The sequence below is a fragment of the Bubalus kerabau genome, chromosome 4 (assembly GCF_029407905.1).
Source record: "Bubalus kerabau isolate K-KA32 ecotype Philippines breed swamp buffalo chromosome 4, PCC_UOA_SB_1v2, whole genome shotgun sequence".
Taxonomy (NCBI): domain Eukaryota; kingdom Metazoa; phylum Chordata; class Mammalia; order Artiodactyla; family Bovidae; genus Bubalus; species Bubalus kerabau.
The window spans coordinates 131802959-131828849 of record NC_073627.1 but is presented as its reverse complement, the minus strand read 5'-3'; the positions used below and the strand labels follow the sequence as shown (position 1 = coordinate 131828849).

At 37.6% G+C, this 25891-nt stretch overlaps 1 protein-coding gene across 6 annotated transcripts in view; it reads left to right on the top strand.

Moving 5' to 3' along the window:
• TEX10 (testis expressed 10) overlaps positions 1-25891 on the top strand; it is a 49113-nt gene that overhangs the window by 14850 nt on the left and 8372 nt on the right. For 5 of the 6 annotated variants that reach the window (XM_055578648.1, XM_055578650.1, XM_055578649.1 and 2 more), the window contains 8 exons: positions 5043-5281; positions 5994-6129; positions 7525-7700; positions 9022-9199; positions 13395-13501; positions 14795-14928; positions 23792-23872; positions 25632-25813. In XM_055578648.1, the coding sequence (XP_055434623.1) occupies positions 5043-5281; positions 5994-6129; positions 7525-7700; positions 9022-9199; positions 13395-13501; positions 14795-14928; positions 23792-23872; positions 25632-25813 (1233 nt within the window). The remainder of the gene's footprint in view (positions 1-5042; positions 5282-5993; positions 6130-7524; positions 7701-9021; positions 9200-13394; positions 13502-14794; positions 14929-23791; positions 23873-25631; positions 25814-25891) is intronic. The other variant, XR_008713713.1, reaches the window with a different exon arrangement.

Below are 25891 nucleotides of genomic sequence, written 5' to 3'. Positions count from 1 at the left end.
TGGTGTGCTGCAATTCATGGAGTCGCAAAGAGTCGGACACGACTGAGTGACTGAACTGAAGCTACTCAAGAACATATGGGTGTACTGTCATTATTCACTTTACTGGACACTTCATATGTTGAAGGCACTTAGAAAAAAGAGTGTAGGGTAATAAAGAGTATATCAGTATAGTAAGGAGCTGGTCCTACTCTTTCATGGGGGGTATAGGTCCTAGGGAGGGCTGCTTGCCTAGGGAGTAATTTGTGCCAAGATATAAAAGGTGAAGAGGGAATTAACTATGAAGAGACTGAGGTGAAATTGTGGAATTTTTAACAAAAGTGGATTGACAGTACTATCATAAATTTCCCTAGTGATTTGTTTTGAGGGTCCGCAGGCTGCTCTTGTACTTCCATAAGGAAGTGCATTGACTATTTCGCAGATAGCCTTTGGAGGCTGTCTACTAGATTCACAAGTTAAAGTTAGAGGAGCCAATGTGGCCTAGGCCAGTGGTTTTCAATTTTGACCTGATGTCTAGATTTTTTTAATCTTGGGTTGAACTGTGGAGTTACAAAAGATATTATTGTCATTGTGGTAAAATGTCCATAGCATAAAATTTAGCATTTTAACCATTTTTTAAAGTGTACTGATTGGTGGCTTTAAGTACATTCACATTTTTCACCTTACCAAACTGAAACTCAGTACACATTAAATAATAACTTCCTATCCTCTTCTCCCCCAGGTACTGGGAACTGCTATTGCACTTTTCTTCCTTTATTAATTTGACTGTTTTAGGTACCACATATCAGAAGAAACTTAAATATTGTTTTGTGTCTGGCTTACCTTCACTTAGCATGATATCTTTAACGTTTATTCATGTTGTGGCACCACTAGCATTTCATTCCTTTTTTTTTTAAATGGAGTTTATTTTTTAGAGCAATTTTAGATTCATAGTAAAATTGAACAGAAAGTATAGAGTCCTCATATACTCTACTCCTGTCCCTGTGGACGCATAGCCTCCCTCAGTGTCAGCATCCCACACCAGAGCTGTATATTTGTTGTAAAATACGAACTTGACACATCATTTATACTCAAGTCTTTGGTTTATGTTAGGGTTCACTCTTGGCATTGTACAGTCTGAGTTGTGTGTAAGACATGGTGTCATATGTGGTATTTTCACTGTCCTAAAAGCAAGTTGCCCTCCAAATATGCAAGTTCTGCATCTGTGGATTCAGAAAACCACAATTCATAAACATGATACACCATCTACAGTTGGTTGAATATGTGGATGCAGAACGGTCTGGAGGGCTAACAGTATTCTTCACCACCATGCATTCACAGTTTGAAAGAACATGCCAGTTTCACTTAAAATTGTTCTTAATGAAGTGGTAAAAATTACTAATCTTATTAAGTCACAGTCCTTGAAAACACATATTTTTAATGTTCTGTGTGGTGAAATGGGAAGTGTGCCTGAAGTGTTTTGGCTGCATACCAAAGAATAATGGTTGTCTCAAGGAAATGCACTTGTCATTCTGTTCGTCATTCTGTCCATTTTCTGTGATGGGCATGATTTTAATTTGAATGATTAACTGTGGTTATTCAGACTTGGGTATTTGCAGATGTTTTCTCAGAAATGAATAAGCCTATCAGTTCCAGGAAAATAGTGTCTGTGCTAGAGATAAAATTTGAACTTTCAAGCAAAAATTAGTATTTTGGGAGAACTTGTATCTACCATCTGAGTTTTATCTGTATATCCTACTTTTTTGCTCTTCATTTTTTTCATCTGTCTTCATTAGGCTTATTTAGAAGCTGCTAGAGGGTTTAGACACACACACAAATACATATATATATATAAATGAAGGAGAATATATGTATTCTCCTTTATTTCCAAGGACTGTTTTAACAGAGCACAGTACTTGGGTTTGGCAGTTTTCTTGTTTGAGCATACTGACAGTAACACTTCGCTCTCTCTCGATTTCCACTGCAGTTAGGAAGTCAGCTATGAGTCTGAACTATTGCTACTTTATAAAAGTTACTCCCTCCCCCCATAAGACTTTTCTCCTTGTCTTTTATTTTCTGCAGTTTGACAATGATGTATCCAGGTGTGGTTTTCTTTTTTATTGATTTTCCTTGGAATTCAGTGAGCTGCTTAAATCTGAGATCTTGAATGAAGTATCTAAACACATCTGAAAAAAATCTCATCTTTAAAAAAAATTAGCGCTCTTCTTCTCCTTCCCTTTAAAGACTAATTGAATGTGTATAAGACCCACTTACTGAGTTTTCTGTTTCTCTTTATCTCATTCAAACATATATTTGTTGAATTTGTTTTGTCTTTATTTTTCAGTTCTAGAGTTTCTGTCCAGTTACTCCAGCACTGTTTGTGGAAAAGACCATTGTTTCTGTTTTGGATTGCTTCTGCTCCTTTGTCTGAAACCATCAGTTGACTGTACTTGCAGGCCTGTCTTGGGTTCTTGCATTAAACTATGTTTTCCTGTTCGTTCACCAGTCCATACTGTCTTGATCACTGTAGTACAGTAAGTCTTGAAATGGAGTGGTGTGAGTCCCCAAGACTGTTCCGCTTCAGTCTTAATATGCGGGTAGTCTAGTGTTTGCCTTTGTGTATAAACTTCAGAAATTGGTTTGTTGATAACTATAAAGCTGGGGTTTTGATTAGAATTGTGTTGAATCTATAGATCTAGTTGGGGAAAATTGTTGTGTTAACTACTGAGATGATGCATAACTGGGACTCTTTTATTTAAGAGCTCTTTTTACTTCCAGTTCACCTTACTCTGGAAGGGAAAGCCCTTAAGGGTCCAGCTTGAAGTGGGGATAATATACCAGAGTCCCCGTGTTTGTCCAGCTCTGGGGTTTGACTTTTCCCTGTGAGGCCTCTGAAAGGTTACTTCAGTTTTCCAGCCTTTTCATTGGAATTGGCAGCAGCCCTTGGAACTTGAGTGTTATGGTCTTGCTTTATTTTGGGGACCCAGCAGTTGATCATCATCTTGTTACCTCTTGAATGTTTTTGAGTTGTTAAAAACTATTTCATCCAGCTTTTAAAGTTATTTTCAGGAAGGGAATCAGTTCTAATTTCCTCCTCTATCATTGCTGAAAATGATTTTCCCCAGTTTCCTGCCTCCCTCATAGAATTGGTGGTCAGTGTATTTAGACTTTTAAATTTTGTGTAAATTCTTGGAGGAGCAGGATGAATTCTTCCAACTTTTGGATGTCTGTTGACACCTTCCAGACAGTAATAGGTTATACTGCTTAAGATAAACTTAAGTAGATTTTCAAAAGCTCTACCTGTGGTGAAGAAATGTTGCACTTGGTTTTTGTGTGGTCTGGTTAGTATAAAATGTGCCTTGGTTTTGGACACTGAACAGTTGGGCAAAGAACCTACCAGTAGTTTTGGGTTTGTAGTATATAGATTGCTAGTCATCTGTCCCAGTTTTCATTCATTCTTTGTGATAGAATTCCCAGTTTTTTGCTGGGCATTTGCTTTGCTGTGCTGTGCTTACTCACTCATTTCCGACTCTTTGCGACCCCATGGGCTGGAGTTTGCCAGGCTCCTCTGTCCATGAGGATTCTCCAGGCAAGAATACTGAAGTGGGTGGCCTATGCCTTCTCCAGGGGATCTTCCCAACCCAAGGATGGAACCCAGGTCTCCCACATTGCAGGTGGATTCTTTACCAGCTGAGCTAAAAGCTCACATACATGTATGCGTTTAAGCAGACTTCAGATCCAGCTAATTTTATTCTTCCTATACATCCCTCTTTCTCCTAGTTTGTACCAGCATTGTTTCTTGCGCTTGTCACGTCTTGCCTGTATTGCTCAAATAGACATACAACTACTTTGTTTAGAGTCTTATAACTGATTTTTTTCTTTTTCATCAGCAGAAATGAAAGAACTTTTCAACTGTGTTACTCCTGTGCTTGCAGAATTGATTTTAGTGTCCTTAAGCTTTCAACTCTTTGTGATCTGGTCCCATTTGTCATTCTCAACCCTGCATTTGATACCCTAATAACACCAAATATTAAAAAGTTCCCTTCCCTTGTATTTGTGGTGCGTTACTACTGTGTCCTTTCTCATGCCTAATCCAGGGTTAACTTTTTCTTTTAAAATAAGTTAGTTTCAGGTATTTTTTTAGTTTAATCAACTTTCGTGTTTCTGAACATGGAAATAAATAGGTTCTGCTGTTGAATGCAGTGTAGCCTGAAATCTACACTGTGTTTATATAGTGTTTATGTATCTAGTGGTTTATATCCTAAGTTGCAAATTCTTTTTTTGTTAAGATAATCTATTAGAACCTTTTTTTGAAATTTCTTTCAAGCTTTGAAAGAAATGTGTTTTATATGGCTAGGAAAAAGTGATTTTAATATGTGAGTCATAAAATTAAGTTGTTTCAGAATCGGGCTTATCTAAACCAGTCTCTTGTTTCACACATAAGGAATTTGTGGCCAGGAGAAATTAGTGATTCTGTTAAGTCAAAATTAGTTAGAAGCAGAATCAAGGTCTGTTGTGAGTTTCATCCTAATATAAATATCTGCTTAAAATCTTCAAGTGTGTTGAAGTTTTCAAGTGTTGTTATCCCCATATTACATATAGGATTACCAATTCAAGGGCCTGTATTTTTTGTGTGAATAGCAACTTGGGTAATGAACTGAGCAGTATGCATTCTTAATTTATGCCTTAACAACCCTGATTCTGTAATGAATGGTTTACTTACAGTCACTTTTATATACCTACCTTCTTGGCAATTCATTCTGGGAGGAATGAAGTGAAAGTGAAGTCACTTAGTAGTGTCCGACTCTTTGTGACCCCATGGACTGTATGTAACCTGCCAGGCTCCTCCATCCCTGGGATTTTCCAGATAAGAATACTGGAGTGGGTTGCCATTTCCTTCTCCAGGGGATCTTCCTAACCCAGGGATCGAACCCGGGTCTCCCGCATTGCAGGCAGACTCTTTACCCTTTGAGCTACCAGGGGATCTGGGAGGAATAGTTAAGTATTTAAGTGAAGCAGGCATGGTAGATACAATACGTAACAGTTCTGTGTGTCTTTGTTTTTAGCATCAAGCATTGCACGATTCTCTCGAATAATGTAGATCATCTTTTACTGAATTTAACGCTGTCTGATATCATGGTCTCCCTGGCAAATGCCTCAACTTTGCAGAAGGATTCCAGTTGGATAGAAAGGATAAGGAAATTTGTAACAGAAACCCTTGAAGATGGCTCTAGGCTAAATAGTAAGCAGCTGAACAGATTGCTTGGAGTCTCCTGGAGGTTAATGCAGATACAGCCAAACAGAGGTAGGTGTTAATGCTTTGTCCTTATTTAAGAGAGGCGCTCTTACACATGCTATTAGTATTTAGAGCCTAAATTTGAGTTCATAACTGTCAAGCATTTCACATAGTCATTTACGTTCAAGCCATAAAAGGTAGCTAGCATAATCATGAAGGAATATCTCCTTGAACCCTGATGGCTGAGAAGACCCCTTTTTAAGTGGGTAGGTCCACTCTGAAGCAGATGGGTAGGTTTTCTACTAGATTACATAGTTGGAGTGAAAGGAGGTAAGTTTTATTAAGAGGAAGTGACATTGAGCCTAAGGATGAAGAAATACTCTTTTCTGATCTAATTTGACTAGAAATTAATCCTTATCTCTTCACCTTTCTTGTAACTTGAAGTTACGTTGCATTAAGTCAATTTTTAGTGTGACTTACTAATTCTTTTCATTCAAAACAGAACTTTGCTGGTTGGTTCCTGGCTTATCCACCTTTCTAGTATTCTGTTTTTTGTTGTCCTTTCCTAGGTTTGTTGTCTCTTAGGAAAATTTGTACTGCAGTTGCTGGTTGGTTTGACTTTTGTATTAGGCCACTGATGTAGGATTTTGATGGTAGTCCTCAGTTTGTCGCTAAAATCTGCTTTGTCATAGGAACAAGGTGCTTCTGTGCTTTTAGAAGAATTACAGTGCTGGTGAAGAAACATTTTGACTCACATGCAGTTGTTTTCTCTTGTTTTTAGAGGCTACGGAGTCTCTCATAAAGGCAGTTTATACATTGTATCAGCAGAGAGGCCTTCTCATTCCAGTTCGGACTTTGTTACTGAAGTTTTTCAGTAAAATCTATCAAAAAGAAGAACTGAGATCTTACAGAATCCGGTACAGTTCCCTTTGTTATTTTGCTTTTCTTTTTCTTACCAGGTTACTTTGTAATCTGTATAATAAGATGATAGAGTGATTAAATCTTTGGAGAAATTCTCTCTCTCTATCCTTTTTGGTTTCATTAAAAAAAATTTTTTTTTATAAAGAGGCGTACATAATAGTTCCAGTAACCTTTATACACATAACTGAGAAGGTAAAAGTCTCTTTGAGCATGTATTTCCACTTGTCTGCTTAACAGCTAAAGGACAATTGGAACCACCTGTAGCAGCCTCAGCTTTTTCTTTTGCTTCCCATTAAAATTATGGAGGTTTAACCTCTGGCCCTTAGTGACATATTGGGACATATGGTATAAGAATGAGGGCAGTAGAAGAGGAGAGGTGTACAATAGGTGAAGGAGATTAAAAGGTACAAACTTAGTTATAAAGTAAATAAGCCATGGGGATGTAATATACAGCATAAAGAATATGACCAGTAATACTCGAGTAACTTTTGTTAGGACAGGTGGTTACTAGACTTGTGACCATTTGCAGTGTGTACAGTTGTCAGATTATTATGTGATATATACCTGAAACTAACATAATACTGTGTGTCAAAAATGTTTCAATAAATTTTTTTAAAATGGGAGTATTTTAAAGTGAAAAAGTTCCTGGCTTAGTTTGGTGCTGTCTGGTGACATAGACAACACACAAAGTAGAACTAAGGAATCAGTTTTTAGATACAGTGAGCTTGAGGTTTATTTGGGATAGTCTGGAAGAGATGTTTGGGTGAAAGATAAGAGATTTGGGATACCTCAGCATACATAGGTAGTTATTAGGACATATTCGAGTCTTTACTGTGAGTCAGGTGCTTTTTTTAATTTTTCAGTAATTCTCATACTTTGATGTAGGTACTATTGGTTTCTGCCTTATAGAAGGAAGCTTAGGTTAAATAGGTTGGTGAGTGTCATGCTGCTAAAGGGCAGCTAGACTGAGACTTAAGTTCAGGTCTGTTAGACTCCAAAGGTCATGTGTAAATCACTCCTGGGGGACGGCAAAAGTGATTGCTGTGTCCGAGATGAGACATTAGAGAGTTAGCAAGTATATGAAAGGACTGAAATAACACAAGTTTGAAGCCACTTAATGTGGGGCATCCTATACTGAGTGCATCAGTGACTTAATATAGTAAAATAATTATTACAAATCAGTGTAAATAGTTCGCAAGAAGTTAAGTAGAGTCTGTGTCCTTTAAGATAAAATTACAATTTACATAGTACCCCAAATTACATAAACTTTTAAAATACAGTGGGTAAAACCTTAGAGAATGCTATAGCTGAATAAATGATGCCAGCCATCTTATAGGCTCTCAAATGTTTAAATAAATGTGGTGTATTTCCCTTGTCTTTGATGGCCTTAGATACCGTAGTAAAGTGTTATCACGTTGGTTGGCTGGTTTACCACTGCAGCTTGCTCATCTCGGCTCCCGAAACCCTGAACTTTCAACACAGCTTATTGACATTATCCATACTGCTGCAGCCCGAGCAAATAAAGAGCTGCTCAAAAGTTTACAAGTTACTGCTCTCCGAATCTATGGTAAGAGTTTTGTTTACCTATGTAAGTAGTAATCTGCCTACCCCAACTTAGGAACGATGTTTCAAAGGGGAGATCTTTAGGTTTTACTTTTCCTTCAAATTATACATTAATTATACCATGGTAAAATGAACAAAATATCAAACAGTAAATTCATTTTCAATAGCATTACTTAATACAATAGTTTTAGAAAATTAAAGGTTGTAGATGTTTCTTCAAATCTTAAATTGTCTTTTAAGCCACAAAACTCACAAATTCAAAACTGATCAGGTATTTTTACAGAATTCTTTCGGAACTTTGATGGCACTTTTTACTTATTTAATCATTATTGATATCTTGTATGGCTTTCATATATTAATTTTTTATTCACCCCTGAAACCTTTTCATTCTTTAAGCAAAAATATCAATGAAAACATACTGACATATATACATATGTATAATTAGTATTTATTATCAGGACACAATTCATATACCATAAAATTGGCCATTTTACACTCTGCCGTTTATTAATTTTTACCATATTCCCAAGATTGTGCAATAGTCACTATTATCTTATTCCAGAATATTTTTATCACCTCAGAAAGAAACTCTCCCATTAGTCGTCTGTCCCTGTTTCCTCATTTCTTCCTTCCTCAGCTCCTGGCAACCACTGCTCACCATTTCTGTCTCTTTGTATTTGCCTGTTTTGGTCATTTCTTACAGATGAAATGGTATAATGTGGATCTTTTCAGTCTGGCTTCTTTGACTTAGCATACTGTTTTTAGGATTCATTCATGATGTAGCATACATGAGTACTGTATTTCTTTTTAATGCTGAGTAACATTCCATTGTTGAAGATATACCACTTTATATTTATCCATTTATTAGGTGACGAACATCGGTTTGTGTCTACCTTTTGTGTGTGGTATTATAAAATCTATATTTTTTAGTATTGTTTATATGTAGAGGCGTGTGTGTATACTCAAATAAGTCTTTGGTTTTAAATTAGGTTGATATTATAATTGTCCCTGTTTGGCAATAGTGCTTGTTTTTTTTTACTGTTTAGGTTTGTTTCTGATTCCTTTAACTCTATCAGTTTTTATTTCAAATAACACATTTGAATGTTATGAAATTGAGTGTTAAATGTTATCTTTAAATAATGATTGTATTTAGTCTTTTACTCTAGGCAGTACCTTAAGCCGCACATATATGCTTTTTGATAAAACTTTTTTCCATGTAATTGATATGTTAGAATTCAACATAGCACAGTGAAAACGATCAGTCTGCCTTATTAATTCTTGTTTGTATATCTTTTGAAATTTAACTTGTCTTCCTACCTCACTAGATCCACAAGAAGGCACTGTGGTGGTTCTCCCAGCAGAGTCTCAGCAGCTTTTGGTCCAGCTTGTGTATTTTCTACCCAGTCTGCCTGCTGACTTGCTTTCTCGGTTAAGTCGCTGCTGTATTATGGGAAGACTCAGTGCAGATTTGGCTGCCATGCTTATCGGGATACTGCACATGAGGTAGCATGCTGAAGTGAGCTGTATTTCAAGTGTATAATCTTCTCCCTCACCCTTCCCCTGTCACTGGCAGTTTACGAACTGACTTTTAAAAATAACACCGCCCCCCCTTCATTTGCTCTTAAAACAGCAGTTAAAATTGTTGGTTATTACTGATAGAGGGAGTTCTTTTGAGGAAGACTGCTCCGGGTTGTTTGTTCAGTGGTTTGCATTGTCATGAATTCAGTCACTAAGTTCATGGGCTGTAGCCCACCAGGCTCCTCTGTCCATGGGATTTTCCAGGCAGGAATACTGGAGTGGGTTGCCATTTCTTTTTCCAGGGGATCTTCCTGACCCAGGGATTGAACCCTTGTTCTCCTGCACCCCAGGTGGATTCTTTACCGCTGAGCCATCAGGTAGAAACATACAGTGATTTGTGTAGGTGGATTGAAACAAGGGTTAAAATTATCAGAAGCCATAGTAAGGATTCAGTGGCAGATGAGAGTGCTGTGCTTTTAAACTTTTGGTGTTATGAAATTGTAATACAGGTCTTCCTTTTTGGAAGGGAGCTCAGTTTAATGTAGGTGGTGAAATAAAAGCTTGTGGACTCAGACAAGGAATCATTGAAATATCTTGGGGTGGGTGTGTGTGTGGTAAAATATACATAACATAACCATTTTAACCAGTTTTAGGTATACAGTTAGAACTGTTGGGGGGCATTAAGTACATTCACACTGTTGTGTAGCTGCTACCACTGTTCATCTCCCGTACTTGTCATCATTCCAGACTGAAACTCTGTACGGATTATTTCCCCTTCTCCCAGCCCTTGTTTACCACTATTTTGTGTTCGTGATTTTGATACATTCATCTGTCAATGGATACTTGGTTGTTCTGCCTTTTGGCTATTATGAATAATGCCACTGTAAACATTGGTGTGCAGATAACCTGTTTGAATCCTTTTAATTCTTTTGGCTGTGTAATACCCAGAAGTAGAATTGCTGGATCATATGTTAATTTTCTGTTTAATTTTTTGAGGAACTACTTTCCAGAGTGTGACTGTACCGTTTTACCCTCAAAGGTCTTAAAACTAATAGTGTTTCATGTTGTGAGTGTTCAAAGTATCCTTTAAAATTTAATGTTTGTATCAGGCATAGTACTTTTGTATTCAGCCGTTTGTTACTGATTGTGGCTCAAGGCCAGGGTCTGATAGTTTTAGGCAGGAATTGAATCTAGGCTGTAGCTGGCTTCTTGGGCAGATCCTCTGTCCCAATTAAACAGAAGTACCCCACTCCGGTACTCTTGCCTGGAAAATCCCATGGACGGAGGAGCCTGGTGGGCTGCAGTCCATGGGGTCGCTAAGAGTCAGACACGACTGAGCGACTTCACTTTCACTTGCCTGGAAAATCCCAGGGACCGGGGAGCCTGGTGGGCTGCCATCTATGGGGTCGCACAGAGTTGGACACGACTGAAGTGACTTAGCAGCAGCAGCTCACTTTATTAGTAGATTTTCTTTGTTTGCCAGTCTCTTCATAGCAGGATAGGATGTATGTTTGAATGTTGTCACCCAAAGTGTGCTTCATAACTGATAATAACTTTTTCCTTTTAGCAAAAGAGAGCTGTTTGCAATGTGTTGCCTATATGTGAAACCCCTCTTTGTCTAGTTCAGTACTTAATGCCAGGTCTTTAAGAAATACAATTTAACTTAAGTGGTTTCATGTCTGTTAACTTCCAGTAGAGGGCACTCTTTTCCCATGATAGCACTAGTGGAGGATCTGTTTTAACATTCATTTAAAGGTAACTTTGGAACACCTCTTAAAATTAATTCTCTTTAGAACTTGTATTTAGTATTTATTGGCATCAGTTATGATTGACTTATGCGCAGTAACTTTTGTCAAGGATTTTTTCACAAGTCTTTTTTGACCTTTTTATTTGTGGCACGTACTGAGAAAATATTAATTTACAAGTAATGGTAATAGAAGTTTATAATAATCAAAAGCAAATTGTCATGTAGTTAAAAGTCTACTAAGTTAAATTTTGCCTTTTAGCACATGCACAGAGTCTTAGTAGACTTCTCTTTCTGTAGATGTATTGTCCCTATTCAAACTAATCTCTTTAAAAATTAAAACAAAATGGGGGCTTTTCAACTTTCCCAGGCCAGTGGTATTATTATTGCATCACTTTTTCTAGATTTAGAATTGAAGAATAATGTTTGGTTCCTTAGAAGTCACCTGGGTTATTTCATATCTTTGGTTTTTTCTTCAAAATACCCCTTCTGTCCTTGATCATGACTGTAAACCAGCAAGCTTTTTCATTATCTCCCACCTGTAAGTAGTCTTGCTTCTCAGCTCCATATATTTCATGCACTGTTGTCAGGTTAATCTTCCTGAAATAGTCCTTTAATAACTTCTGATTTTCATCTGTTACATTAATTGGGCTCTATGATCTAGTTCACTGTGGGTATTGTAGTTCTGACACTGTTGTCTCTAGCAGAGGGAGTTTATCTAAGAGCAGATCATCTCAGTTTGTTCAATGTGTGAAAAACCCATCAACTTAAAACTGTTGGTGTTTAGTTTATCTTTTAAAAACTGTACTTAGAATTGCTGTTCCTACCTTTTTTACCATCCACTTAGAGGTTTTTGAGTTTGAGTTTTTCCTCCTCCTCCATCTACCTGTGTTGTTCTGCTGACCTTGACTCTTCCTTATCCTCTCTGCCCCTAGTTTATTTACAGCTGGTTTGGGGAACATAAGACATGGATGTGGAAACGTAATCTACACTGTTAGATAAAAATATCAGAGAAGGGAGAGGTTAACTGAGAAATTCAGCCCGGTTTTGAAGCAGGGTGAATATGCGAGCTGGACTGCCAGGAGCAGGTCTGGTTTACTTCTGTTGTCCAGACATAATTGATGAAAGCATCCCTTCTATTCTCAGAAGTGTTCTGGTGTGTCCAGTATATATGGTCATGATAGTTTTAAGGACAGTGTGATACATTGCTTGTCTTTTGTCCAAACTAGATTTTTTTTTTTTTTAAACTTTACAAAATTGTATTAGTTATGCCAAATATCAAAATGAATCCGCCACAGGTATACATGTGTTCCCCATCTTGAACCCTCCAAACTAGATTTTTAAATGGATTTGCTACCCCTTTTAGCCACTGGATGGCACAGTTTTCACTGGGTTCAAGAGGATATTGGTTTGTTTTCTAATCACCATTTTGTACTCATTTCCATTGAGCATCTCTGACTTTTTATAACCTCTTAGCTTATGATATTCCGTCCATAGCCCTTTAAGCAAAGAGAAGTCCTTTAAGTGGGAATGATTCAGAAGAATGTTTCCATTATTTTTAACTCCCCAACTTTTAAGAATGTTAATAAATAGTTATTTCAGTGGTAAAAAAATTTAAGTTCTTCTCGTTGAATTAGAAACTCCTAATTTTGTCTTGACATTTATTCAGATTTCTGTGATAAAAAATTGTAGTCTTAGCTTTTTGGATCTGATTATTCTCAGCTTTTTCTTTTTCTTTTTTTTCTGTATCCATGGTTGACATTTGCTGTATTCCTTCTTAGTCTTACCTTGAAGAGAGTTTTTAAAGATATCACTGGAAACTGATCTCATAGCAGGAACCAGATGATCTTCATTTAATGAGAAGCTGCTTTATGTTTAGCTATTCCCTTAAGTCCCCTACCAATACTTTAGCTGCAGTATTGTGAAGTAGACTAACTAGTCTTTGCAAAGTATAGGAATGCATAGTTATCACAGAGTGGCTTTAAATTGAGATATTCTTTACCTAGTTAAGATGCTTTTGCTTAGGTAGGAAGCAGGAGCTTGTTTAAACTTACCTCATTTATATAATCAGGGTAAGACTTTTTTTTATAAAGATGAGGTAGTAAATACATAGCAGCTGAACCTACTACTGAAAAGCAGAACTTCATCTTGGTCCTTGAATCTGAGTTTTGAGTGGTGTGGAAAACTTTTTAAGTTGTACCATATATGTGGACTGGTTATGCTTTTCAAGGAAACTTTACATAAATATATGTTAAAAATGTTTTCCATATTATGGTACTTGAACCCTTATATGTAAAGATGATACATACTATGGATTTTTGTCTGAGCTCTTAAATTAGACTTGTTTTCAATAAAGAAAAATAGTCATATATTCTGTGCTTTATTCCTGAGTCTTCAAGTTGGTCACTTCTAGTACTAGGTCTCCATTTATTATAGATCGTCATTTTCTGGATGGAAGTCTTCAGTGAAAGAACAGAATGGAAGTATTCAGTTAAACATCAGTAATGCGGACTATTTCAGCTTTTTATTTTCAACACTTACAGGTAACTACACTGATCTGCCAAGTTAAGGAAAGGAAAAGAACCTAGATTGAAAATTCTCCTGAGATTTACTGTCTTAGCTGTTTGGGTCCAAGTTTTGAACCTCACTGCATAGTTTAATAAGATGGTGAACAGAATATTCATTTTAAACATGTTTAAAATGTTCAGTGTGTTAGGAAAAACATCGTATTTTAATTAGCCATATTTTGCTTTCCATTGGTTTCAAAGAAAAATTAGTACCATGAGTCTTGATGTGTTAGGTTGGTAAGTATTATTACTGTTGTTTTAAATGATTGTACTGTCTTCAGTAGTTTTGTAATTGGATGATAAAGATGACAGTGTTTGAAATTTTCTGAAGACTTAAACTTAAGAGACTTATTTAATATGTTAAGTCAGAATCCAAAAATAGCTTGAAAGGTTATAATAAAGAGCTGAATGTCACAAGATAAATATTATATAAGAGAAACAAGTAGACTTGTACGTGTTTGTTTGATAGTTTTGGATGTATGCGTTTGAGATGGATGTGAGGGCTTTATGTTTTAATTAGTAGTACCTGTCAGAGGGTTTAGTGATTTTAGGAAACTCATTAGGATTCAGTCAGGAGTGTGATATGGCTTCCAAACCAGATGATGACTCTTTCGGGCATGTTCGTGGAAGTGCAGAGTGATCTGAAAACATCAAAGCAGGTAGCTAGGGTCAGACCACATTGTGCTGGTGTTCTGATCATTCTAAGAGCTGTCTTTCAGGAGGGGCTTTGGCAAGGTGTTTGTATAGGTCAGATTAGGTATAATAGAGGTGGTAAGAGAATCAGAAATCTTACTGTATAGGATAGGTAGAAGAAAGTACACAGTAATTGTGGAAGAAATAGACTTAGGAGGGATGGAATAGTTTTAAAACATTTGAAAGGCTATTATGTAAGAATACAGAGTTTGGTATATGTATGAAGGAGCATGTTGTTTCTCTTGTTCATTTGCTTTTTTAAACCTGACATTAATTAGGATGATTGTGTCTTTCACATTTATTTAAGTATAAAGGTGGTAAAGTCCTCAGTATAAGGGGTATAATATTGTTTCTTGATGTGTTACACATTTGATTCAGGTCACATCTTTGTGTACATAATTATATGAATTTTATTACATTTCTGGCATTTAATTTTTTAAAATAATACATGAAGAAATTCAGGGAAAACAGTTAGCTTGAAGAATTTAACTTGAAGATACATGTTTATTTTTTAAAAATTATTGAATGTTACATGCTTTGTGATTTATTTTAAATTGGCTTTCTTACTCAAATTAGGGTTTTCAAAAGAAGAACTGACTTGGCTTCAGAGCCTTCGAGGAGTGCCTCATGTCATCCAGACGCAGCTTTCCCCTGTGCTACTTTACCTCACTGACTTGGATCAGTTTTTACACCATTGGGACGTAACAGAGGTAATGGTCCATTTGAAAAGGCATGCAAGATTGTAGAATTCAGTTCATCAGCCACCAATAGTTACTATGTGTTAGCATTGCCTTGTGTAAAATATTTTTAGAGATTTAGAGTAGTATAAACTGAAGCGACTTAGCAGCAGCAGAGTAGTATAAAATACAGTCCCTTTTCTGAAAGTGCATGTGATGCTTGGATACGCAATGTAGATTCCTAAAGAAGAGTGTTCATAAAAGTTATGCCACTAGAATAGAATAAATCAGCTATTTGAATGATGGAGACACATTTATTTTCTTTTTGCTGCTGCAGCTAAGTCGCTTCAGTCGTGTCCAACTCTGTGCGACCCCATAGACAGCAGCCCACCAGGCTCCCCCGTCCCTGGGATTCTCCAGGCAAGAACACTGGAGTGGGTTGCTATTTCCTTCTCCAATGCATGAAAGTGAAAAGTGAAAGTGAAGTCGCTAAGTCGTGTCCGACTCTTAGCGACCTCATGGACTGCAGCCCACCAGGCTCCTCCGTCCATGGGATTTTGCTAGTATAGGGTAAAAGGATAAATCCATTTATAGAAAAGGGGAAAGGCTTCATGGAAAAGGAAGAGTTTTACATAGATATTGAAGGATGAATAAGAGTTAAGTGGGATTTTGTATCCTGAAGGTGGGTTTTTCTAAACAGAAAAAATTATTTGGAAGTTCCTTTGGTTTTAAAGAATTAGTATGTAGTTTATCAAAGTTACATTTTAAACCCCAAATTGCTCTTGAATTTTAAACTTCAGCCTAACAAATCTTTTTAGATAAATATAGTAAGTTTAGGCAATCATTTTAAAAGGAGACTTTAATTATATTTTATCCCTTTTACAAACATATTTAAAACTTTAAAAAACTGTTTAAATAATATATTCACTATTTGGTAAATAGTTCAGTTTTCAGACAAACCTTCACAATTGTTATGGTAAATCTTAAAACATTTAATAAACTTACAAGCATGATAAATCTTAATATCCTAAGTTTCAGTACTGTTTATAGTGAAATTCAAATTAAAACTACAAGTCTAGGTTAGGTGTTAATAGTGTTTTAAATTGGAATTATAGGGCTGATCTTTCATGCTAATGGTCAGAATTGTTTTATGTTACAAATATATAAATATGTAAAAGCATCATAAATACTAGTACTAAGGATTTGAGTCTGTAAGGTATTTATATATTAGTTAATTTCTTTTATTTATTTCTTCAGTTTCTTTCCTTGCATTGAAAGGTACTTGCCCAGTAGGATTGCAGTTGTATCATCCAAATAATGTTGGTTGGAACCTTTCTTGCAAATTCTGAGGTTGTGTTCTGTGCTAGCTAACTTTTTTTTTTTTTAATGATTCATGAGGTTTTTGGTTAGGGCATTGACTGTATATTCTTTTCTTGTAACTCGTAATTGCTAGGCCATAGCCTTTTCAAACAGAAAACAACCTTTGTCATTGTTCTCAACAGGGTAGTCTCTAGAACCTAAATCTGTTTTATTGCTATACCAGTTGATTTTATTCAGCTGATCTATTTGCTACTATCATTCTTTTCCAGAATAATCTTTACATTCTTCCTGTATCTTAGGGCTACACCTTTTGTAGACATTTAACACATTTCTCTCATGGTTTTTTTGACTCTGATCACAATACTTAGGTCATGCCAGGGACACTTTCTTCTCTTTATTACCTGGTGCCTAACTATGTTCATATATCGGCTTTCAAAAAATAGTGGATTTTAAACAGTGAAAACTAATGAGTTAGATAACCAACCTGTATATTGAATATCTGGCATTTTATTTAATCCATAGTACATGAAGAGATTGAGGCCTTGCATACCACTAGATTAGAAGGATTGGGTTGAGTATTAGTAGTTGTTTTGTAAGATTGTTTCTAATGTTTTTAAACTTCATCATTATGGATTGGGGAAAGCATGGTATGGGGATTGATTAGTGGGCCCCAGATTCCAGACATAGCCTTGTTAAGTGTCTAGTTTAATAACTTGGACAACTCCAATAATCTTTCTCTGACAGTTTTAATTTTTCAGAATCACAGCATCTGTGTAAAGACACATGTCGTGAAAATGTGATTGGTTATATTTCTGAGTGTACATTGGCAAGGACATGTATTAAACTTCAAGGATGCTGTCTTTGAAATGTTAAGACATAAATTAGGAAAAATCTGAAATTTACATTGTTCATTTTTGAAGTTAAGATTCCAGTTCTATTTTGGATAAAATTTGCCTTTAAGTTGGCCTTTTCATATGAAATCATTTGAAATATATGTAGTTTTTGACAGCCTTGGTGTAAAAATTGATTTATTATTTCATTTGAAAAAGTTAGTAGTCCATGGAGTGGGTTTGCTTAGTTGTTTTATCTGCTTAGTCTGAAGTGGTTTTTTATTTAAATCAGACCTTTATTTTCTGAGTAGATTTTCTTCACAAGGTATAATTTATTTATTTATCTATTTAATACATTTAAGAATTTATTTATTTATATATGGCAGTACGAGGTCTTTGTTGCCATGTACAGGCTTTCTCCAGTTGCAGCAAGTGGGGATTACTCTTGGGGGCTCTTCTTTAGTTGTGGAGTGTAGGCTTCACACTCCACTGTGGTGGCTTCTCTTGTTGCAGAGCATGGACTGTAGGGCTTCATTAGTTCTGACACACAGGCTTAGTTGCCCTGTGGAATCTTCCCAGACCAGGAATTGAACCTGTGTCCCCTACATTGATGGCAGATTCTTAACCATTGGACCACAAGGAAAGTCCCACAAAGTACAATTTAGAAGAATAGAAGGATAATAGTAAAAGTGTTCTTCCATTCTCTGTCTCCCAGCCATCCACTTCCCTTCCTTAGTTTCTAAATGTATTCTTTTGGATAACTTCTGTGTCTTTACAAATGATTATATGTATTCTTTTGGCTTCTCCTTTTATACAAATAACATACTCTGATTCGGACCTTGCAGTTTTCACTTGGTGTCTTCGTGATCATTTCTTCCAAACACTGAAGGAAGAATTGTATGATCTTGCCATTAATGATGGAAATAGTAGTTAAAAGGGAAAGATCACAAAGGGAAAAGCAATCTTTGGACAGAGATATCATTCCCAAATGGAAGTGTCTTTTCCAGAGCCAGTGGAAGGTTTTAAGGTTAATTTTCATTGTCATTATAAAATTTTGAATGGTTTGAAAAGACTACTTTTTAACTAAATTTGGAAGAATAACAAGAAAACATTACTGTAGTTTAAGAAATAGAACATTTTTCTTTGTTTTTTTGAAACCTCTGATTTTATTAACAGTTTTATGTGTATGACATTTCTGTATAAAATTAGGTAGAAAATACTTCAATGTAGAAATTAAACATACAAAATCTTTTTAAGAAAAGTAAAGTTTTATATTTTTTAAAAACTCTTAATTTCCACACTAGCAAATTGCCGTGCCTGTTCTGGAATTGTGCACTGTGAGGTCAGGAATCAGAGGTATGCAAGTTTTGGTTAACACTGTAGTTGCAAAAGTGAAGATTGCCTATGTATATGTATGTTTGTGTGTCTCTGGGTTTGTATTTTTGTTTACTTTTATTTTGAAACAATTTGAGACTTAGAGAAAAATTACAACTGCAGTACAAAGAACTTCTGTTCTCTTAAACTCTTTGACAAAATGCCCATAGTCCCTACTTTAGCACAAGTAGGCCCTGTTTTATTGTACTTGCGGATTCAGTTTTTACAAAGTGAAGTCTTGTGGCAATGCTGCATTGAGGCTGTCCGTCATCTTCCCAGTAGCACTGGTACACTTCGTGTCTCTGTGTCACAGTTCGGTAATTCTTGGAATATTTCACACTTTTTCATTGTTATTTCTTACAGTGAGCTGTGATTGGTGATCTTTGATAATACTATTGTAATTGTTTCGGGCTTTGTAATTAATTGTCCTCATGAACCGTGCCCACATGAGATAGTGCAGTGAACTTAGTGAAATATGTGTTCTGACTGCCCCGCCAGCCAGCCGTTCCCTATCTCTCCCCTTCTCAGGTCTCCCTATTCCCTGAGACTCAACAATACTGAAATTAGGGCAGTTAATAACCCTACAGAGGCCTCTGTGAGTGTGTGTGTGTTAGTTGCTCAGTTGTATCCAACTCTTTGCGATCCTATGGACTGTAGCTTGCCAGGCTCCTCTGTCCATGGAATTCTCCAGGTAAGAATACTGGAGTGGGTTGCCATTTCCCTCTCTGGGGGATCCTCCTGACCCAGGGATCAAACCCCAGCCTACTGCATTGCAGGTAGATTCTTTACCATCTGAGCCACCAGGTGTTCAAGTGAAGGGAAGAGTTGGGTATCTCTTACTTTAAATCAAAAGCTAGAAATGATTATTAGCTTAGTGAGGAAAGCATGTTGATAGCAAAGATAGGCTGAAAACTAGACCTCTGTGCTGGTTAGCCAAGTTGTGAATGCAAAAGAAAAGTTCTTGAAACTAAAAGTGCTATTCCATGAACACAGGAATAATAAGAAAGTGAAACAACCTTATTGATGACATGGAAAAAGTTTGAATGATCTGGATAGAAGATCAAACCACTGCAACATTCCCTTAAGCCAAAGCCAAATCTCAAACAAAACCCTGATGATGATTTAGTTGCTAAGTCGTGTCTGACTCTTTGGGACCCCATGGACTGTGGCCCACCAGGCTCCTCTGTCTGTGCGATTCTCCAGGCAAGAATACTGGCAGTGGTTGCCATTTCCTTCTCCAGGGGATCTTCCTGACCCAGGGATCGAACCTGAGTCTCCCACATTGCGAGCAGATTTACCAACTGAGCTACAAGGGAATCCCTAAAACTCTAATAGTCTCTTCAATTCTCTGAAGGCTAAGAGGTGAGGAAGCTGCAGAAGAGTTCGAAGGTAGCGGAGACTGTTCATGAGGCTTAAGGGAAGAAGCCGTCTCCATGACATGAAGGTGTAAGGTGAAATAGCTGATGGGGAAGTTTCAGCAAATTATCCAGAAGATCCAGCTAAGATGATGATTGAAATGGTGGCTACACTAAATAACAGACTTTCAACATAGACAGAACAGCTGTATACTGGAAGACGATGCCATCTAGGACTTGTCTCAGCTAGAGAGAAGTGAGTGCCTGGTTTCAGAGCTTCAGAGGACAGGTTGACTCTTGTTAGGGGCTGATGCAGTTGGTGACTTTAAGCTGAAGCCAGTGTTCATTTACCATTCTGAAAATTCTAGGACCCTTAAGAATTACGCTAAGTCTACTCTGCCTGTGTCCTATAAAGGAAAAAGCCTGGATGACAGTACCCCATGGTTTACTGATTATTTTAAGCCCACTGTTGATATCTTCTGCACAGAAGAAAAGCATCCTTTCAAAGTATTACTACTCATTGACAAAACACTGGTCATTCTGGAACCCTGATGGAGAGACACAATGAGATTAATGTTTTTTTCATGCTTGCTAGCACAGCATCCATTCTGCAGTCCATGGATCAGGGAGTCATTTAGACCTTCAAGTTTTATTATTTAAGAAATACATTTTCTAAAGCTATAAGCTGCCATAAATAAGAGATTCTTCTGATGGATCTGAGCAAAGTAAATTGGAAACTTTCTGGAAAAGAGTTCACCTTGTAGATGCCATTAAGATCATTTGTGATTCATAGTGTGATTCATAATATTGATTCAAAATATCGATATTAACATGACTTTGGAAGAAGTTTATTACAACCTTCATGAGGAGTTCAAGACTTCAGTGGAGGAAGTAACTGCAGATGTGGAAATAGCAAGAGAACTAGAATTAGAAATGGAGCTTGAAGATGTGACTGAATTGCAGATATCTCATGATAAAACTTTGAACAGATGAAGAGTTGCTTCTAATGAATGAGCAAAGAATGAGCAAATGAATCTACCCCTGGTAAAAATGTGAAGATTGTTGAAATGACAACAAAGGATTTAGAATAGTACATTGACTTTGCTGATAAAGCAGTGTCATTCATTGACCCTGACATTTTTGAAGAATCAGTTCAGTTCAGTCGCTCAGTCATGTCCGACTCTTTGCAAACCCATGGATTGCAGCACTCCAGGCCTCCCTGTCCATCACCAATTCCCGGAGTTAAACTCATGTCCATTGAGTCGGTGATGCCATCCAACCATCTCATCCTCTGTTGTCCCCTTTTTCCCCCGCCTTCAGTGTTTCCCAGCATCAGGGAAATGAATCAGATTTTCACATCAGGTGGCCAAAATATTGGCGTTTCAGCTTCAACATCAGTCCTTCCAATGAACATTCAGGACTGATTTCCTTTAGGATGGACTGTTCGGATCTCCTTGCAGTCCAAGGGACTCTCCAGAGTCTTCTCCAATACCACAGTTCAAAAGCATCAATTCTTTGGTGCTCAGCTTTCTTTATAGTCCAGCTCTCACATCCATACATGACTACTGGGAAAACCATAGCCTTGACTAGATGGACGTTTGTTGGCAAAGTAATGTCTCTGCTTTTTAATATGCTGTCTAGGTATAGGTTGGTCATAACTTTTCTTCTAAGGAGTAAGCATCTTTTTTGCAGGACAGTCATTCTGTAAAATTTCTCTCAATTCAGGTTTATTTCCACATGGTTAAATCAGGTTATACAGATGTGGCAGGAATGTGACACAAGTGATGCTGTGGGTTTCTCATGGCAGCTTGTCAGATGGTGCAGGGTTTTGATTTGTCACATTAGATGTTCACTTTGCCCCCTTGAGTAAGTGGTATCTCGTCACCTTCTCCACTCTAGTTTTTCCCCTTTAGTAATATTTTATGATGTTTTGAAACAGTGTAAATCATTTCTTTTTTGTCTTCTCTTTTATTCATTTATTTCTTTTTGTTAGTATGGTTTCTTATATTTTCCAGTGGGGTGAATTTCCTTACTATCTTTATTAATTTTGATATTCACGTTTGCCATGGTCACCTGCTGGAAGCAAACGTCTTTGTTCTTTTGACATGTCCTCGTGTTTCTCTGAGTGCTGTTGACCTTGAACAACACAGGTGCGAACTGTGCAGGCCCACTTACATGCAGATTTATCTCAGTAGTAAAGACTACATTACTACATGGACCCATGGTTGAATCTGCAGATACGAACAACGTTAGATGTGGAGGACCCACTATTAAGTTATGTGCAGATTTTCAACCGCACAGAGGGTCTGTGCCTCTAATCCCCTCCCCGTGTTGTTCAAGGGTTAGCTGTACTACCTTTATTGTATCACAGATTGTTTCAGATTCGTGTTGTATTTTCCCTGTCCCAGCCCAGCAATCAGGTATTTCTTTAAGAAGCCCAGTTTTCCTTTAGGTGGAGAATGGATTTTAGGAAACAATTCTGGACTCTTATAAGTGTGTTCATTGCTATTTGATGTTGCTGTTCCCAGACCTTATCAGTGAACAGAAATCAGGAATTCAACACCATGGGGTTCATTCTGGTTTTCTCCTTTTCCTCTTGTACCTGCTTTTTCTGATGGTGAGAAACCTGACTTCCCCTTACTTAATATATTTACCTACTCGGTCACTTCCTTTGTGTCTGATCGTCTCCTTTCAGTGCCACCCTTTTCCCCTGTGGGCATCTTTCTTATCCCATTTGAACTCCAATTCTTGGGGACAGAGCACCTGTGTTTGTTAACAGATAACTGACTCTGGGCCACTGAAGCTCTCCCATTGACTCTAGTGCTGATGTCTAGCTTGGCCTCACGCAGTAGCTTTAGAACTGATTCGTTCAGGAGCGGAGGGAGGCAGAAGGGAAAAAGGAGGGGATTGAGTCATCATTTATTATTGAATGGACCTTTCAAATATGATTTACCTTTTATGAATGATAATATTCATTGTGCTCATTTTGAAGAAGGAAGATGGCATTGAAAATATCCTGCTTACATTGTTACCTACAGGTTTAAAAGAGAAGACAATTGCCCTGTGAAAACTCTGGGTAGTATCACTCTACAGGAGGTTCTATACAGACATAATGCAGATACTGTTGATTTTTGAGGATTGACAGTTCTCTTGAATTTATCTTGACTGTTCCTTCTCTTCCTAGAGTCATATTCTTCTTTCCACTAGCCTTATCTTTGTCTCCCCATGGGATTTTTCTACGTGCTTCATTTTGGTACTGCATTCCATCGGTTCCTGGAGTTGTGTTGTGATTCTCTGAATGACTTGATGCTGTCATTCTGCTTCTTGTTTTCTTGAGATCTTGGAAAATTAAAAATACTAGAGATTTGATTCCCATCTCATTTATATTTTTCTTCCTTATAGACTTCTTTCTGTTCTTTTACCTTTTGGGAATAAGAGGCAGCATAATTTGCACGTGGTATTCCTATTTTCTGGATCATGTTTTTTTCAATGATGTGTTTTTCCACCAAATGGGAGAAAGGCTTTGGTCAGCTCTTTGTTTACATCGCTGAGACCTCCCTGCTGTAGCACTTATTTAATGGGAATGTGGGCTCTGCCTTGGTTGATTGTAAGCTACCCGAGGGCTGTGAGACAGAAGTTTCTCATTCTTTCACTCCTATGCGTAGCTCCTGATAAGACTAGCTCAGTGTGTGTGGTAGTCAGGCAGTTGTGTCCAATTCTTTGTGACCCCATATTTGGTAGCTTGTCAGACTCTTCTGTCCATGGAATTCTCCAGGCAAGAATACCAGAGTGAGTCGCCATTTCCTTCTCCACAGTGCTCAGTAAGTATTTAATAAATGAATTATTTGGAAAATTAGCCCATATATATGAGGATTGCTTGTTTGATGCTTGCATCTTTAGAGTCACTTCTTGTTGTTTCTTTTTAATACGTAGAGCAAGTAGGTTTAAAAACAACTATTGGACTTGTCTCTGACCTACAGTGTTCTGATTTGGTACTGGTTTTCTCCTTTCTGACAGACAGTCTGTCACAGTTTACTGGTTGTCCCTGTCCGAAGCCAAAGCTTTGACGTCCTGCAGACTGCCATCAGTAAGCATTTGGTAAATATACTTAAAATTTTTTCTGTTACACAAAAAGCATAGAGATTTCACTGGTTAAGATTTGGTTTGCCATAATCAGGGAGAGACTGAGTGTCCAGAATCTAAGCTTAATAATTTCATGGCCTCTCATCTGTGGTGAGAACTGAGAAATCTTGGTTTGTTTGCTGGCTGTTGCTAATTAATTTTGTGACCTTAGGGAAATGGCCCTTACTTTCTACATATGAGCAATGAAAGACCTTAAAATGATACCTTGGGTCTTTCTGACTTGAAATGCTTTCATGAACACGTGCTTGGTGTCATAGCTAGAAGGGGTGAGGCGTGGAGTAGGGCTGTCACCTCACAGGCTTAAGGCCTGGTCACTGGGAACAGTGAGCTTAGCCATGAAACTTACTTGTCTTTGGGCCTGTGGATGTCTCTTGTTCCCATTGGTATTGAATTCTCATTAGGTATGCCTGGGTTTTGCTTTTAACTTCCTCCAACCTTTACACTTTGATCTTTGACTTTTTAGTATAATGATATATTACAGTGCAAGGGAGAGCCCCCAAGGTTTTCTTCAAGGGACTGTCACTTGTTTGGATAATTTTATAGGCACATGCGTACCCCCTTTTCTTTACTTCCCTCAAGTTGGAAGACTACCACTTTGACTTCTCAGTACCCTTTTCTTCCTGCTGTTAAACTTCCAATCCATATACATTGTATCTCCAAAGATCCCCATCTTTTTTTTTTTTTAACTTCCACTCTAGAAATGTATGCCCTCCTTTGATTACATTCACTGTTCCAAGATCAGCATTCCAGTCGGTCACTTTCTTCAGACAGCCTGCTGGAAAGGTTAAGACCTCAGAGCCTGCAGACTATGATTACTCAGCAGTTGCTTGCAGGAGATTTTAACTGTGTATACTTAACGTTACAAGTCAGAGTCCACCTTAATGACTGTTTACACAGCAGAGTCCAGGTGAGCTAGTGTACCATGATGTCCCCTGTCTGGGTCTGGGGCAGTGAGGCAGTCAAGAGTAAGTATAGTATTACCTTACTCCAGTGCAGATGATTTTCCTTGATTATGTCTGAATGTCCGGTCAGATCAAAGGGCAGGGGAAGGATAATTGTAAACTGAACTCTGGTTTGTGCATTTAATTTCCTGGGATGCGGGTGGTGCCAGATTAGCATTTTCTAGTCTGAATACTCAGGATCATGTAAATGTGATTGTTGGTATCAAGATTTTCTTTGGATGCATGAAATAATCCTTTTAAATAATATTTTTGGCCAACAGTAGAAATTGTAACATCTAGAAAATTTAAGAGACTTTGTCTTGAAGGGGATGTGGGGGATTGGATTGATAGTATTTCTTGGGTTTAAATATTTTGAGAGTCGTTTCAGGTAGCAGTTCGTTGTCAGAGGAAAATAGGACCTTAAGATGTGGCGGGAGGCGTGGCGTGTATTGTGGTTATACCAGTTTCCACCAGTAGTAGTAGCAGTGTGGTCGGTAAGTCATCTCCGACTGTGTGACCCCATGGACTGTAGCCTGCCAGGCTCCTGTGTCCGTGCGATTCTCCAGCAAGGATATTGGAGTAGGTTGCCATTCCCTTCTCCAGGGGATCTTCCCAAACCAGGGATTAAACCTGGATCTTCCCACATTGCAGGCAGATTCTTTACCATCTGAGCCACCAGTAGTGATGGGAGGTTAACTGTCCAGGTGATGGTTTTTATTCTGGGGAGAAGGGCTGTTGTGAAGAGGTCATTAACCTCATTTTTCTCTGCCTAGGTTGGATTGACTGTAATTCCTGACAGCACGGCTGGCTGTGTTTTGGGTGTTATCTGTAAGCTCCTGGATCATACGTGTGTACTTAGTGAAACTCTACTGCCGTTTCTGGCTTCTTGTTGCTACAGTCTGCTTTATTTTCTGCTTACTTTAGAGAAAGGAGAAGCAGAACATCTAAGAAAAAGGTAACAGTTTTGTACTCTTAAACTTTTAATTTTTTTCCTACTTGCTCAACTCCCTTCAGTCAGTCAATCCATAAAAGA